Source organism: Moschus berezovskii, chromosome 25, assembly GCF_049115385.1.
Source record: "Moschus berezovskii isolate FMDL1 chromosome 25, NW_MosBer_1.0, whole genome shotgun sequence".
Classification (NCBI taxonomy): Eukaryota; Metazoa; Chordata; class Mammalia; order Artiodactyla; family Moschidae; genus Moschus; species Moschus berezovskii.
In genome coordinates, this window is record NC_142484.1 from 50137630 (window position 1) to 50154317 (window position 16688).

At 52.5% G+C, this 16688-nt stretch overlaps 3 protein-coding genes across 8 annotated transcripts in view; 1 reads left to right on the forward strand and 2 right to left on the reverse strand.

The window, feature by feature from the left end:
• Window positions 1–9947, forward strand: part of LOC129557794 (liprin-alpha-1-like) — a 74334-nt gene extending 64387 nt beyond the window's left edge. The window contains exons 15-19 of the mRNA XM_088832468.1: window positions 147–370; window positions 2174–2417; window positions 6637–6776; window positions 7608–7774; window positions 9082–9947. Coding sequence (XP_088688594.1) covers window positions 147–370; window positions 2174–2417; window positions 6637–6776; window positions 7608–7731 — 732 coding nt within the window. The 3' untranslated portion in view covers window positions 7732–7774; window positions 9082–9947. The remainder of the gene's footprint in view (window positions 1–146; window positions 371–2173; window positions 2418–6636; window positions 6777–7607; window positions 7775–9081) is intronic.
• The window catches only part of LOC148773936 (ferroxidase HEPHL1-like), a 226320-nt gene that overhangs the window by 128077 nt on the left and 81555 nt on the right, over window positions 1–16688 (reverse strand). The window lies entirely within an intron of this gene.
• The window catches only part of LOC148773938 (uncharacterized), a 35700-nt gene continuing 30426 nt past the window's right edge, over window positions 11415–16688 (reverse strand). Inside the window, exon 5 of the mRNA XM_088832018.1 lies at window positions 11415–15472. The gene's annotated coding sequence lies outside the window, so the exon portion shown is untranslated. The remainder of the gene's footprint in view (window positions 15473–16688) is intronic.

Genomic DNA, 16688 nt, shown 5'->3' on the forward strand with positions numbered 1-16688 from the left:
GTACTGCTCGCTTAAGAGATGGCAGTGTCTCCTAAGCATGGCCCATTTATCCTCAGTCAGGGCTTCCATGTAAAACTGTGTTCAGTTCCTGATAGACTTGAGCTGCCCTGAATGTCGCTGACGAGACGTTGTCCTCTCGTGCCCAGGTGCAGACCCTGAAGGAACAGGGCTGGGAGCGCGTGCAGCAAGCCAGCATGCTGGCCAACGTGGCCCAGGCGTTTGAGAGCGACGAGGGCATGTCCTACGGCAAGGGCGACAGGGTCAACCTCTTCAGCTCGGCCACTCAGCTGTCGCCCAGCGGGCAGGACGATGCCGAGACTCTGACTGTGATGCTTCAGGAGCAGCTGGACGCCATCAACGAAGAGATCCGGTGGGTGCGCCTGATCCCAGCTCCCCGGAAACTCGGTTTCTCTGAGGAGCTGTCTTCTCCTTAGAGAAGTCTGAGTGTTCCATAGTAAGAAAACTGACTTCAGGTCTGCCTCAAGAATTTTCAGTTCCGAGATTGCCCTTGATTATAGAGCTCAGTCAGCCAGGGCGTTCTGTCCACAGTGTGGTGTCAGCACTCTGTCGGGGGCGTTGTCGGGTGTCCCTCCTAAGCTCTGAGCCCCAAGATGGGTGAGGTGCCGAGGCGGTGTCCCCTGCGGCCCGTGCAGCCTCCAGCACTGAGGGTGCGCCCTCACGTGTCGCTCAGAGCCTCCCACGTTCAGGTGAAAAGCGGCCGGGATCAGAAAAGCTGGGGTTTTGTGGTTGGCAGATTCCCACTCAGATCTGCATTTTCCTTTTTCACTTAATACAGTGTGAAGATTGGCTTGTTGAAAGACAGTGGTCCAAGAACATGTGTTTGAGTTTTCCTCATCACATCAGTATATTTAAGATGTTTTCTTTAGACACCATCTTGGCAGTTATAACATTTTACAAAAGGGGATAGAATCCAAAGGCCCGCCTCGTGGGGAGCAGGGGCCTTGGGTCTGGGTACAGCCAGGTGGCTGGGGGCCCCGAGGCCTGCCTGGTGCCACACCCGCACAGCGGTTCCCCTGTCCCGAGTCCATGTTCAGAGTGGCCACAGGCCGGTGACCCTGCACAGGACCCAGCAGAGCTGCTGCTCAGATTGTTCTCGTCACGTCAGCTGACGCCGAGGTGCCCGTTCCTGTTGGCTGAGCGTGGGGGGCCCGGGGGAAAGGCAAGGGGTGAACGGCACAACCAGCAAATGCAGGTGGTGCCGCCTGCACTTTTGACGCCATAGACAGACTGCTTTGTGGGCCGTGTTTGAGCACAGACGAGCTCAAGAAGATTGTCTTTCCCCGTCCCCGCAGGAAATATGGAACACCCGGTTATATATTAATATTTTTATAGCAAGTTGTCAGGTAAAAGTGATTTTTCCTTATGCAACAAGTTGACTTGATGTAAATGGTAAATTCTGTCCATCAACTTGTTATCAACAGTGAAAACCTTTCAAGGTGTATAAGCAGAAGTGATACTGGAGAGTTTAGTTCCTGTAAGAATCTTGTATTTTAATTTGAAAATCCTTTTATTTGCATAATCGAGTATTTAAACTGCTGTATAACATCCTCCATGACACATTAGGGCAGAAGAGCAGTAACCGTGAATTCTAGGTTAATGCGGCACATTGACATGAATCCAGAAACACACAAAGCTCTGGGAGAACTTCATCAAGTGATGCGTTTGTACATATACAACCTCACACACAAAAAAGATCAACTCAGCACTTCATCTGGTCTGGAGACTTGTGTTTAGAAACTCCAGCTTGTTCGTGCATCGCTGTTTTGATTGTACAGAGTTCCCGATTCCCAGTGGGAAAGACTTGAGGCACTGACATGCATCTCTGCCCTGAGAGCAGGGAAAAGGTAAAGGTTGTCGACTTCAAGTATCTCCTCACAGGGAGAGAGTCGCCACCCAGGCCCCGTCAGAATGTTAGAGTAAATGAGGGAAATCAAACGTGAATGATCAGGGGCCACTTTGTAAGACTCAGGGCTAAGTTATTCTAAGTTTGAGAATATTCAAAAGAGGGAACGTTGAACCTTTTTGCTGAGATGTTAATTGAGCAACTGTTCCTGGCATTTGCTAATCGTGACACAGAATGCCAGCCCAAATGTGTTGTCCAGACACACTCCTCTGCTGCCAAAGGTGGGTGACGGGTTTTATTCTATTTTAGGTTGATCGAAGAGAAGAACACGGAGCAGCCGGCCAAGGAGACTGAGAGCAGGGTGGACAGGGGGAGCTTAGGCAACCTCCGTCGTTATAAAACATTGAGCTCCCTCGACCTGTATCCGGCCTCCTCGCTTGCCGGCTCCTGCTCGCCCAGCAGTGGGAGCTCCAAGCCCCAAAGGAGGCGGCACAGCCAAAGGAGGCGGCACAGCCCTCGGAGGAAAGTAAACAAGCTGGGCATCAGGACTGGGGTATGTGTCTGCCTCCTCCCTGCCGCATCCCTCCCCCAGCACACTGGTTTTCTTTTGTTTGTTTGTTTTTTCTCTTTTGACCCAGAAGAAAATCAGATACATTTGCTACGCTCAGAGGTCTAAGATTTTTAAAACTGCCTAGTCTGTAATCATTCCATAATGGCACGGTGACAAATTAGTCTTGATATTTGGACCACTGGCTTAGCATGTCATCATGAACTCAGCCAGAGCCTGCCTCTGTAACACCGGGCCTGGCCTGTGCTGGGCACAGCAGCTGCAGGGAAGTTTCTGTTCTCAGGGAGCAGACAGCTTCGTGAAAGTAACCATGGGTAGCTCTTATGGCGTGTCAAAACCATGCCGCACATTTTCCACTGGGGATGCCTGGCTGCAGGGTGCAGGGCATGCGGTGGGAACAAAACCCAAGAATCTCAACTGATCTGCTTGCTGGCGGGCCTGGCCGCGCGCTCAGGCCAGCTCTGCGTGTGAAACCAGGTTAAAAGCCAGGGGCCCCAGGGCCCCAGGGAAGAAGTCGGGCTTCCTCTCTCTTCCGAGTCAAAAAACAGGATGATGTCCTAGGGCTTTTGGCGACAGAGTGTGTGGCACTAAAGCACATGTCCCAGCTTGCTTCCATGTTTAGCTTAGGTTTTGTGAGTGCATTGCTGTTTACCCCATGAAATCACGTGTACAACACTCTGCTTTGTAACTGCACTTGTGTTATCACCTTTTTCCGTTACCACCCATTTCACATTAGCTATATTGTTAGTCAGCATATAACTAAATTCACTGTGAATCATTTTCACGGCATGTGAAGTGGTAACTAGTTCATATTGTGGTCTTTTGACACGCTGTTTTTATCATTTGCATCATTGGCTAAGTAGTTGATATTTAAAATTCTTTGACGATTTCTCTGTGGTTTCATGCTTGATTTCTTTCCGAGTATTTGTAAAAGAACAGTTGTGTATGTGTTTTCCTTGTTGTTGGAGTTCTCTGACGGTGTGTCTGCTTTCATCATTGGTTTTGATTTCCTATCTCATCCTGCTGTCTGCTTAGTCGTTGTCAATGGGACAACGGTCAGTCAGTCGTCGTCAATCAGCTGTCGTTTGCCCACCCGTCTCCCCTCCCCCGTCCTCCCACGTGCTCTGGTCATAGCGGTGCTGTGCTCCACAGCGTGTGTCCCCTTAGTCGGGTTTGTGCTGTGTCTTCATGTCTCATTAAATGCTGTGTTTCCCCCACAGCAGTAAGTTTGGATTAGCGTCTCACTCTGCAGTTACAGGAGAAGGCAATGGCACCCCGCTCCAGTACTCCCGCCTGGAAAATCCCATGGACGGAGGAGCCTGGTAGGCTTCAGTCCATGGGTCGCGAAGAGTCGGACACGACTGAGCGACTCCACTTTCCCTTTTCACTTTCATGCATTGGAGAAGGAAATGGCGACCCACTCCAGTGTTCTTGCCTGGAGAATCCCAGGGACCGGGGAGCCTGGTGGGCTGCCATCTATGGGGTCGCACAGCGTGGACATGACTGAAGCGACTTAGCAGCAGCAGCAGCAGCATGCAGTTACAAGCATAATGTAGATGGATCCTAAACTACATAACATGTGTAATTCATAAATGAGATGATCCTTACATAAAGAAATGACCCTCTTAAGTGTAGATTTAATGGACTTTTGACACAATATCCTTTCTGTGTTGGTGCTTGTATTTAAGACTCAATCTCATCAGCTATAGCACAGTTAATGTCTCTCTTAGACTCTTTAAAAAAAGTATCTTCTATGGTTAATAAAATGTAAAGACTGCACCTGCTATTATGCTAGCTTTCATTCTTACATATTTTCACAGGAACCTGCTTTAATGAATTTATTTTGAGAAGTTTTAAATCAAATTCTATGTAAGGATTTTACATTAATGTCCAGTAAGTGGTTAGATTTGTTCAATGTTGAAATAGGTATTATGGTAACTTCCTCATCAGTTAAATTGCTAATTTAATGTTGAACATGGTTTTTGTTGAGAGAAACTAACTTATAGAGAAGTTTGGCTGAGAATAGACAACTGTTAAGGCCCTTTATTGTACAGAATGCTGTGCTTTATTAAATCATGATGTTGCAATGGAATTGTATCTTCTGAGTAATAATTGATAGTGTTTCTCTAGTAAATCTTCAATAGCTTCTTTAATTTCTGTGGTCAAAAAAAAATGTTCTGTCTCCAGTTACATGTTCTCTAAATCTTCATCTCACTTATATGTTTGCAGTCTTTTTTGCTTTACTGTCTTTGCCTATACTGATTCTTGAATTTTTAGCTTCAGAGTCACAATAAATCTGGTTTGTCTTCATTTCTTTGCATGCATCTATCAGCCTAGTGATTTAAGGTAGCATCGTTGAAAGGTAAACTACTTAGTACTTTAGCATGCCTTTGTTTCTCTGTGAAGTATTAAATAGTCCTTACCGTTTAACGTGAATGAACACTATGTGGTTATGTACTGGTGAATAACTGACGTTTTAATGGAAGTAATGAAACTCACCCACCACGTAAAATATGCTGATGATTCTGTTGGAAATAGGTCATTCGTTGGGACAGTTGTAACAGTTTGCCTTTCTCCCACTTGTCTGCCTTCTAATCTTCTCATGCTTATTTATAATAGACATAGTATTATTGGTTATTTTTAAAATTTTATTTACTTATATTTTTGGCCGTGCTGCAAGCTTATGGGATCTTAGTTCGGCAACCAGGGATCAGACCAATGTCCTGGCAATGAAAGTACCAAATCCTAACCTCTGGACCACCATGGAATTTCTGCTCAGTGTTTTCTTAAAAGACATGACTGTTAGATGTTCTTAAAAGACATAGATGTTAGATTTGCGGGAAGCCAATTTACTGATGGTGGGTAGCAGTGTGCAGGAGACTGCGCCGGGCACCGTGTCGAGTGCTTTCCAAGTCTGTCATCTCATCCCGCAGACACCCAGGTGAGGGCCAGGCTGCTGTTATCCCCGTTCAGCAGACATGGACACTGAGGCTGAGAGAGGCTGGGCACCGTGCCCAGGCTGGCACACGCAGCAGTGCGGTGCGGACTGCTCTGATCAGAGCCTGGACGTGTACCCGTGGTCCCGTCCAGCCCGCTTTCCTCCTGAGGCTCTCGTGTCCATCACGGCATCCCTGATGGAGGGAGCATCAGGAGGGAGCTCGGTGCCGCTCCCCTCAGTCACTTGGATGAGCCCCTGTTGTTGGAGTCCAGTGCCCCGAGGACTGGCCTTCCTTGTCCCTCTCCCGCTCCCAGCCCGCTGACCGAGCACTCCTAGCGCCTTCCCGCAGGTCTCGGGCAGCCGCACTCCAGTTCAGGCAGCTCAGTGCCCGGGAGCCCTTCTGCTGGGCACAGCAGGGCAGCGCCGTCACCCTGGGGCTGGTGGCCTGGGTGTGCCGCTCTGTCAAACCTCAACATGGATCAGCAGTAGGGCCCCATATGTCCCCTCCCCTTTGCACCTAACTCACATCTCCCTCCCCATTCCTCTGCTCTAGGTTGACACAAGATCATCTCTTAGTGAGGCCTAAGGGTGCTGTATGGAAACCACAGCGAGCGAGTTACACTCGCACTGCGTGTGAGCACTTCAGGGTGTAGCCCCCAGTCTGTGTGTTCCCGAGAAATACAAGCCAGACCCGTGGTGTTCACATGGAGGGGTTAGGTACCTTTTCTGTGTTTCTCTGGTCGTGATGGGTTCCAGTAACCTGAATCATCACTACAAATGATCTTGGGTGCTGGCACAAGCGGTGTCCTTTCCTCCTGCAAACAGAAAGGTCTGGACGGCTTTGCTGAGAGGTTTCTTACTCTTGCAACTGGTGCTCCTGAGCAGCTTCTGGCGATGAGCACAGTCCTTTCTTCGGGGCAGTTCATGCCATGCAGGGTTCACGGTGCTGGCATCGTTCTGCCCTCCTGCCCGGCAGGGCCATCTGGTTGTTGGATTCCAGGGAGGGCAGAACCCGGCTACAGGGAGGCTCTGGTCCGGGGTCTCTGCACTCAGTTGGGTGCTCTCGCTGCCCTACAGCCCTGCCTCTCTTGAACAAGACAGTCCTTTAAGATGGCATTAAGCTATAACAAGGGTTTATTTTGTACTTGGGGGAAAGCATAGCTAATAGATTTTCAAATAAGTTTCTGGTTATAATGTAAAACCTGTGAGATTGCCTTTTACGACAGTCTTTTGTTACCCAATCTTACACTTACCTCATCCCCTCAGCTGCCAACTATCCAGGAAGAGGTAGGAGGCATCGAAGGCAAAACCTCGACCCCTGCCTTACCGCAGTCCCTTCGGCTGGACCGGCTGCACACGGGGACACTGCACACAGCCAGCCACCAGGCCATCAGGGACACCTGCAAGTAAGGGGCCTGCACGCCTCGGCATCAGTTTCAGGAGCCCTGCGCCTCTTGTCTTGAAAGAGTTGCAAGGATGATTTGACAGGAATCCCACTGGGTTCGGTGCCTGTGTTTAGTGGTGGACTTCAGGTGCTGGGGGAGGAGAGCTCAGTGATTTTAGGACAGTCTCGACAGACTGACTCCTGTGGGAGCTTTCTTCCTGCTCTTGCTAGAGGTCTGCCGGGCCCGGGGCTCGCTCCTGATGGTGGCGGCCCCTTGCCTCTCGGGTTCACTCTTGAGGGTCCCTCCCTTTTCCTCAAGGGTCTCGTCTCAGGAGACTGTGTCCACTCCCGTGACTGACACTGTCCTCATTCAGACCACCACCTGCTGAGCTCCCGTCCTGAGCCAGGCAGCACTCGATGGAGGGCACGTGTGGTCACCTGACCAGCAGCCCTGCACGGTGTCCGTCGCTCTCCCGCCACGGCCAGGGGCGGTCACCGTGGGGGAGGCAGGGGGACTGCCCAGAGCGGGGGAGCTCGCCTTCTCTGGGAGTGTCGTCACCTGCCGAGCAGCGACCCTGAGGGAAGGTCAGAGCACCCTCTGCACCAGCTGGCCTGGAGTCAAGCCCTCCTTGGGCGAGAGCTAGAGGCAGGGAATCGCAGCTTCCCAAGGTGGTTGTCTGTGGCCGGGAGCCTGCATTGCTCGTGTGGAGTGTGCTTGGTGAAGGAGACTCCATGGTCTGCTGCGAGGTTGAGGCGCGGGTGTTGCTGGGGACCCAGTTCTATCAGTAGGTGCGGTGGACGGGTGTGTGTTTGCACAAGGGTGCCGGGTAACGGTCGTTTTCTCTCCCCGAAGCTCGACAGGCTCCCAGAACAGCTCTGGGAGCAACCCCAGCAGCAGTAGCCAGGACTCGCCGCACAAAGCGGCAAAAAACAAAAGCATCAGGTACTCCATCAGCCGCATATTTCAAAAGAAGTAAAAGGGCCGGCCAGGACACCCCAGCAAGGAGGCATTAGGACCAGGTGGGTGCTTCACCGTTCAGAATTAGGGGGCCTGCAGGCATGTCCCTTCTGTGTCTCCCCCGTCATCCCCACGAAGCACCTGTCACTCACGCTGGGGGTCTTCCTGGGGGCAGGAGCGGAGGAGGCGTCTGTCTTCTCGGTGGGTCTGAGATGATCTGATGAGTTAATGAGTGGTTGGGTGGATGGATGGATGAATTCGTCAGTGGATGGGTGGATGGATTAGTGAGTGGATGGATGGATGAACAGATGGCTGGCTGGATGGGTGGATGAAGGGAGCGTGGAATGAATAAAGCAGATGTTTATACCCCAATGCTAGAAACATATTCTCCGAAATTGCTTGAGTAGGAGCTGGGCAATGATTGTTTCCTCCAGAACAGTGACAGGTGTTTGGAAACGGCTAAGTGCTCATCAGTGAGGGGTGAGGTACAATCTGTGGACAGCCCACAAGGAACAGCCCCCTCCTTCCTGCCGCCGTCCCCACCCCCAGGAGCCGGTCAGGGGCTCTGCCCATGGCCCCCGTCCCACCCCACAGCCTCACAGGTCCCCCTGGGGGCTCCTCAGCACACAGTGTCATCACCAGGCCCCCACCTCGCTCGGTGCCATCTCCTGGAGGACAGGGTGTGTTCCTGCCTGTCCAGCCAGATATTTGCTGAGTGTCTTGTTTGTGCTGGGTGTGGGATGTACAGGGGTAAGGAAAGCAGATGTGGTCTGGAGCACAGTTAAGGGACAAGAGGGGAAAGGGAGCAGGTTATTACATCTCTCCCTGTTATTCAGAAATACAGCGCTGCGAGGGATGCTGCATTGACTGTGTACCAGATGCTGCGCGTGCCCCTCACCAAGCAGGGGCTGCCACCTCCCGATTTACAGAGGAGACATGGCCCCGCGGTTAGGGAGTGGTGAGGCAGGTTCACACCCACGCAGCGGGACCAGGCCCTTTGCCAAACCCCAGCCGCCTCTCCAGTGGATGCAGCAGGAATGAGATGGTTTTATGGCATCACTGATTCAATGGACGTGCATTTAAGCAAACTCCAGGAGATAGTGAAGGACAAGAAAGCCTGGAGTGCTGCCGTCCATGGAGCGGCAAAGATTCGGACACAACTGAGCGACTGAACTAAAACCTGAGTGTGTGCTGAACTGCTTCAGTCGTGTCTGACACTCTGCAAGCCCAGGGACTGTCGCCCACTAGCTCCTCTGTCCAGGGGATTCTCCAGGCAAGAATACTGGAGTGGGTTGTCATGCCCTCCTCCAGGGCATCTTCTTGACCCAGGGATCAAACCCACGTTTCTTGTTATCTCTTGCATTGGCAGGCAGGATCTTTAGCACGAACGCCACCTGGAAAGCCCCAGTGAACGTTGACAACTAGGAAATGCAGAAAATAAGGGCTGCTCCTAAGTTAAACCAGAAGAGCAGCGAGCACAGTTTGTAAAGAGGGAAACGCAGGATGAACGACAGCAGTACTGCGTCCCCAGAGCTGCCGGCGGTAACATCTCTTGAGTGCTCGGCCGGGCAGCATCCCTGAGTGAGCTAAGACATCACTGCTCTCCTTCCAGTGCTGCTGCGGGGCTCTCTGTGGGCGGCCACCCTCATCCCCTGCCCTGCCACCCTCTGGGGCCCGGCTGTCCCCCGAGATCTTTTCAGCCCTTGAGCTTGGGTGTTCCCAGCCCTCTGCCACGCAGGACTGGGACGCAACTCAGGACTTGGGCTTGAGACATCAAGGAGACCGTGAATCTGGAAGGACACCGCCCTGGGGCCTGTGAGAGAGCAGGAAAGCAAAGCCCCCACGGGGAGGAAGCAGAGCTGGGGAACGTGCCCACAGCCACCACTGCCTCCTGCACAAGTGCCTCCTCTTTGCCTCTCCTTGACCTGAAAGAAACCCCAGCTTCTGCTGCTCCGCAGGTGATTCCTAAAAATGCACCTCCTGCAAGAGCTGTTGTCCTGCTGCACTGGGGCTGCCTGAGTGTGCTAAGGAACGTCAGAAAAGTGGGGGTGCCACACCTCATACTGGAGGTGGGGGGCCTGATACCGGGAATGGTCTGATGCCTGTGGAGGGCCTGATGCCGGACTAGGGTCTCATGCAGGGAGGGCCTGATGCTGGGGGAGGGTCTGTGTTGCACTAGGGCCTGATATTTTGGGAAACCTCTGATGCTGGCCTAAGGTCTGATGCTGGGGGAGTGCCTGACGCTGGGGCAGGGTCTAATGCTGGGGGAAGGTCTGATTCTGGACTAGGTCCTGAAGCTGGGAGGGAACGTCTGATGCTGGGGGGGAACGTCTGATGCTGGGGGGGAACTTCTGATGCTGGACTCGGGTCTTATGCTGGGGAAGGTGAGATGCTGGACTAGGTCCTGAAGCTGGAGGGAACGTACGATGCTGGGGGAATGTCGGATGCTGGACTAGGGCCTATGTTGGGGGGAACCTCTGATGCTGGATTAGGGCCTGATGCTGTGGGATGGCCTGATGCTGGACTCGGGTCTATGTTGGGGGGAACCTCTTATGCTGGACTAGGGTGTGATGCTGGACTAGGATCTGATGCTGGGGGAGGGTCTGATGCTGGGGGAATGTCGGATGCTGGACTAGGGCCTGATGCTGGGGGATGGCCTGATGCTGGACTAGGGTCTGATGCCGGGGGAAGGCCTGATACTGGACTAGGTTCTGATACTGGGGGAGGGTCTGATGCTTGGGAAAGGTCTGATGCGGGGGAAGGAGTTAATGCTGGAGGAACCTCTGATGCTGGACTAGGGTCTGATGCTGGGGGAAGGTGAGATGCTGGACTAGGGCCTGAAGCTGGAGGGAATGAATGTCTGATGCTGGACTAGGGTGTGATGCGGGGGGAAGGCCTGATGCTGGACTATGGTGTGATGCTGGGGGAGGGCCTGGTGCTGGACTAGGGTCTGATGCTGGGGGAAGGTGAGATGCTGGACTAGGGCCTGAAGCTGCAGGGAATGAATGTCTGGTGCTGGACTAGGGTCTGATGCTGGGGGAAGGCCTGATGCTGGACTAGGGTCTGATGCTGGGGGAAGGCCTGGTGCTGGACTAGGGGAGGGCCTGGTGCTGGACTACGGTGTGATGCTGGGGGAGGGCCTGGTGCTGGACTAAGGGCTGATGCTGGACTAGGGTGTGATGCTGGGGGAAGGCCTGATACTGGACTCTGGTCTGATGCTGGGGGAGGGTCTGATGCTTGGAAAAGGTCTGATGGGGGAGGGCTTAATGCTGGAGGAACCTCTGATGCTGGACTAGGGTCTGAATCTGAAGTAGGGCCTGATGCTAGGGGAGTGCCTGATGCTGGGGGAGGGTCTGATGCTGGAGTGGGCCTCATGCTACCGGCAAGCGTCTGAGGCTGGGGGAACCCTCTGATGCTGGGTTAGGGTCTGATTAAAAACCCTGTAATGAAATATCTTCGGGTCCACATAACAAGTATCAACAGATTAAAGATTGCATCGAGTTGAAAATGTAGTCTCTGTCGTATCCTGGACGCTTCTAATCACCTGTAGAAGTAGTGCGCGTAAACTGGAAACACACAGACGAGTCAGTCCTGGGATGGCGGCTGGTGCCCGAGCCCCTGCCCCTCCAGACACCCCACCCCCACCCCATTCTGGGCTTCAGGGGCTTTGAGAATTCAGAGAAACACGGAGGACCAAGCAGATCAAGGAGAGATCTCTGTGGCGGACTTTATTCTGACATACAGCTAAAAGCTGCTGGTAACAATCCCCAAAACGCAATCCAGCTTTCTAGCTGAGAGGGGAACAGGACAGAGCAGACAGCCTCCTACCCTCAGAGCGGCTCGAGCAGAGCTGGGCCGCTGGGCCGGCCCCACCAGAGGACCGCCCAGAGCAGCACCTGCAAGGGAGGGTGGCCCCTCAGCGGCGGCCGAGCCGCAGATGCCGGTGCACCTCCGTGAGAAATGCTGGCCTCCGCACGGAGAGGCTCAGGACAGGGCAGCCTCGAGAACCCTGACACCCTGGGCCCTGCTCCCTCTGAGACCGTGCACGCAGGGCATGGCCGGCAGCACTGCCGCTGTGGGAGGGACACCCGTGCCCACGGACGCGCGGGAGCCTCGGGCCGTGCTCTGACCAGTCCGGTGCCAGCCGGGCGCCAAGGTCACGTTCTCTGATGCTGAGGGCTCTCGCGGGCCGACCTCCGGAGACCCGCTGACCCTCCACTCCCAGGGCGTGGCCTCCGTGCCCCCGCGGGACCAGGCCGGCCAGTACTCACCCCGAAGCTCAGCAGGAGCAAGTCCTGACTGTAGCGGAATCCAGCCTCTGTGTTCCCGCCGCGCTGCCTGGTCCCATGAGCGCGGGAGGAAGCGTGCAAACACAGAGTGCGGCTAGCCGTGCAACGTCACACGAGGCATGAGGACACACACACTCACACCCGCAGCAGCGCCCACTCCTACTGAGGGTCTGGGGAACCTTCTAGAGGGAGGATGAGCCGGGAAGAGCGAGCCTGGGGGCTGCCATCTGGGGGTCCCTGCCACCCGGGGTGGGGCGGTCACACTAGAGCAGCAACGGCACATTCGATGACAGAAACGCCGACATGGGGACAGCTACTCCACGTGAGCAGCTGCCAGTCTCTCCTTAGACCTCCAGATTCACACAGCTCCAGATTCACAGGGCGGCGGGACCTCTCTTCCAGCCCTCAGGACGGTCTGTGAGTCATGAGCACGGGGGCGTTCAAACATTTAGAGAACAGAGCAGGAGTGACACACAGACGGACTGGAACAGCGGCCAGGGAGATGGCAGGAAAACCCAGAGGGCGTGGTAACTAATAAGCCAAGAAAAGCATTGAATCAAGAGAAAGTTATCAAATGTGCTCAGTGCTGCCAAGAGATGAAGGAAGAGCAGAGAGGGGCTTCCCTGGTAGTCCACGAGCTGAGACTCCACACTCCCAACGCAGGCAGCCTGGGTTCGATCCCTGGTCAGGGAACTGGATCCCTCAGAATGCAACTAAGACTCGGCACAGCCCAATAAATATATATATATATATTTTTAAAGAAGAATAGAGAAAAAAATCTTTGGAGTTGACCTTTGAAGGTCATGGGCTTCCCTGGTGGCTCAGAGGGTAAAGAATCTGCCCGCAATGCAGGAGATCTGGGTTTGATCCCTGGGTGGGGAAGATCCCCTGGAGATGAGGATGGCTATCCCACTGCAGTATTCTTGCCTGGAGGATTCCATGGACAGAGGAGCCTGGCGGGCTACAGTCCAGGGGGTCGCAAAGAGTAGGAAACGACTGAGCGACTAACACTCCCACTTTTTTCCTTTTGAAGGTCATCCATGAGTCAATAAGTCTCAGTGGAAAATAGTGATAGAAGCCCAACCAAAGGGGTAGGGGGAGAACAGAGGTTGTGGAAGGGCGGCCAAGAACATTACAGAGGCAGCTCCAGGAAGAACTTTTCTATGAAGGGAAGCCAAACTTAGGTCAAGAGCCAGAAGTTTCAAGGGAGGATTTTTAAAGATGTGAACATTTAAAGCAGGTTTATGTGTTGATGTGTGACATATTCAGCCTCTCAGGGATGCAGCTTTTCTTTGCTGTGAAATGAAGATTGAAACACCAGTGGTCACAGGTTACTAGGAGAATCACACCGGTTAACGTGTTAAGAGGCCGCAGCCCTAGGCCTGCATCGCAGCTGGGATTCAGAGCTTGTGAGCTCCCCTCCCTGAGCAAGAAGGCACAAGGCCAGCAGGTTCTCCCTGGTGGGGCGAGAGGACAGCCCTCGGTTCCTACATTCCGATTATGACGGAGGAGGAGAGGCTGGTGGGTGGAAGGCAACCAGATTGTTAACAGTAGGATTGAGAAATTGCATGGACCCCATTATGTTCGCCCTAAAGACACACTCAGAGCTTCCTCTTCTGCTGGCATTCTTCCCAGAAAGGAGCCTTCCGCTCCAGACCCTACAATGTGGGTTTCTCATCTGAACCACAGAACACGAGCAGCTTGAGTGGCTATTTGGTCAGCTTTCCCAAGAGTGATGCCAAGGAGAGAGGCTCATCCTCTACCTCCAGTGCAGGTCTTTGAACCCAGCTGAAAGGGCTGCCTAGAGGGCAGGGACCACCACTGCTAATGTACTCTGCTCCCACCGCCGACCCCCCACCCCCTGTCCAGGGGAGGGGTTGGAGGTGTTGACTAAATGTCTATTCATGAAATTCACACTAAGGAGGGGGGCAAGAGGAGGCAAGGGAGTAACACGTGTTCAGAAGTCAGCGTGAGAGACCCCTTCTGACTGCCAGTCAGGGGGTCAGGACAAGGATGTGTCACCACGGAGATGGTATTTTAAGTAAGGTTCCCAGAGGTTAAGGGTTTGCAGGCACTGAAAAGGGATTCTAGACTGACTTGATCTTAGGAAAACTGGAGGGCAGCACCACCCAGTGGTTAAAAACCACAGTGACTAGCTGCTGGGACGTATTTTCTTGGGCTCCAGAATCACCCTGGACAGTGACTGCAGCCACGAAATAAAAGACATTTGCTCCTTGGGGAAAAAGCCATGACAAACTTAGCATATTAAAAAGCAGAGATATCACTTTACCGACAAAGGTCCTTATCACCAAAGCTATGGTTTTCCCAGTAGTCATATATGGATATAAAAAGTTGGACCATCAAGAAGGCTGAGTGCCGACGAACTAATACTTTTGAATTGTGGTACTGGAGAAGAATCTTGAGAGCCCTTTGGACTGCAAGGAGATTAAATCACTCAATCCTAAAGGGAATCAACTCTGAATATTCATTGGAAGAACCGATGCTGAAGCTGAAGCTCCAATACTTTGGCCACCTGATGCAAAGAGCCGAATAACTGGAAAAGACCCTGATGCTGGAAAAGACTGAGGGCAGGAAAAGTGGGCAGCAGAGGATGAGATGGTTGGATGGCATCACCGACTCGATGCACATGAATTTGAGCAAGGTCTGGGATGTGGTAAAGGACAGGGAAGCCTGGAGTGCTGCAGTTCGTGGGGTCGCAAAGAGTTGGACAAGACTTAATGACTGAACTACAACAAGCCCCTGTGTATTCTTAAAGGGTTATCACACGTGGCTGTGTCCAGGAAGACCGTCCTGTGAGTTAGACCCGCTGCTCAGAGGCCCCTCATGTGGTCCACCTCTTCCAGATTTCTCTCTCCCCTTTTACAGGGAGCTGAGGCTGCCAGTTCACATTGAGGCAGAACAGATAAAAGATCCTGCTCTCAGAGAACTTACATTTTAGTGGGGAAAAAGACAGTACACAAATACACACAAATACATCGCTTATCAAGTGGTGATAAGTTCTCTAAGAAGAATAAAGCAGAGGAAAGGTGCTGGTAAGAGGGGCAGAAGACAGCGCTGTACTATCCGATAGGACTCCCACCCCCCACCCAAAAGAACAGTTTAACATAAACTTGTCTCCCTAGAGAATCTTCTACTTCCAGCCTGCAACACTGAGTATCTGACATACCCAACAAACCGATCCATATGCAAACAGATGCTACAAACTCAGAAAATCTTTTTTAAAAAAATACAGTTGTGAGCACGAGAGATTGTATAAAAGAAGGTGGATTTTGGAGGGATGTTGAAAGTGGGAGCAACAGGCATGCAGTTCCTACCTTTTGTGGCTTTGACCTGAGGTCAGCTGCAGTTGCTGCCGGGAATGCCACAGGGCTGGCTAAAATTCTGGTGAGAGAGTCTCTGGTCTTTCTGGTCAGATGAACCAGAGGAAGGAGTCTGACACAAAAGTGACCACTGGAGAGTAAGGAGAACCCCAGAAAGAAAAACAAATCAGTGAAAGGGAATCCCAAATTCTTTATACAACCTTAGCCCACAGTTTTTAGCCCTGAGGGCATGGCAACCCACCCCAGCATTCTTGCCTGGAAAATCCCCATGGACAAAGGAGCCTGGTGGGCTGCAGTCCATGGGGTCCCTAAGAGTCTGACACCACTGAAGCGACTCAGTATGCACACACTGGGACAGAACTTACTAGAGGAAAACTGAAAGCTGCTCAAGCTGAAACTTCAGGAACTGAACTAAGATCCTCGTCACCATCCTCTGCAGGCAGGAAGCTCACAGTTTGGTTTTGTTGTTATTGTAGTAGTTGTTGTTTTGATGGGAAGATGATTTAAATTTAGTGGGGAGCCCTCACTTTTGTTTTTCTAAAGATGATCTGCATCCACCAGTAAAACGCTTATGTTTTATGTTGCTGCTACTGCTGCTGCTAAGTCACTTCAGTCGTGTCCGACTCTGTGTGACCCCATAGATGGAAGCCCACCAGGCTCCCCCGTTCCTGGGATTCTCCAGGCAAGAACACTGGAGTGGGTTGCCATTTCCTTCTCCAATGTGTGAAAGTGAAAAGGGAAAGTGAAGTCGCTCAGTCGTGTCCGACCCTTAGCGACCCCATGGACTGCAGCCTACCAGGCTCCTCCATCCATGGGATTTTCCAGGCAAGAGTACTGAAGTGGCTTGCCATTGGCTTCTCCATGGACTATACAGTCCACGGAATTCTCCAGGCCAGAATACTGGAGTGGGTAACCTTTCCCTTCTACAGGGGCTCTTTCCAACCCAGGGATTGAACCCAGGTCTCCTGCATTGCAGGCAGATTCTTTACCAGCTGAGCCACCAGGGAAGCCCAAGTTAGAAAGAGAAAAACAAATATCATCTATTGTGGAATCTAGAAAAATGGTACCGATGAACCTGTTTGCAGGGCATGAATAAAATGCAAACATAGGAAAGACTTGTGGACGCAGCCAGGGAGGGGAGGGTGGGACAAACTGAGAGAGCTGCACTGAAGCATGTACATTACCGTAGGTAATGACCGTGGCATATAATTACTCTGGGGAAAGCAGAGAGCTAATGGGAAGCTTCTGGATAAAACGGGGAGCTCAGCACAGAGCTCTGTGACGACCTAGAGGGCTGGGACGGGGTGGGGTGTGCGGAGGTTCAAGAGAGAAGGGACGTGCGTGTT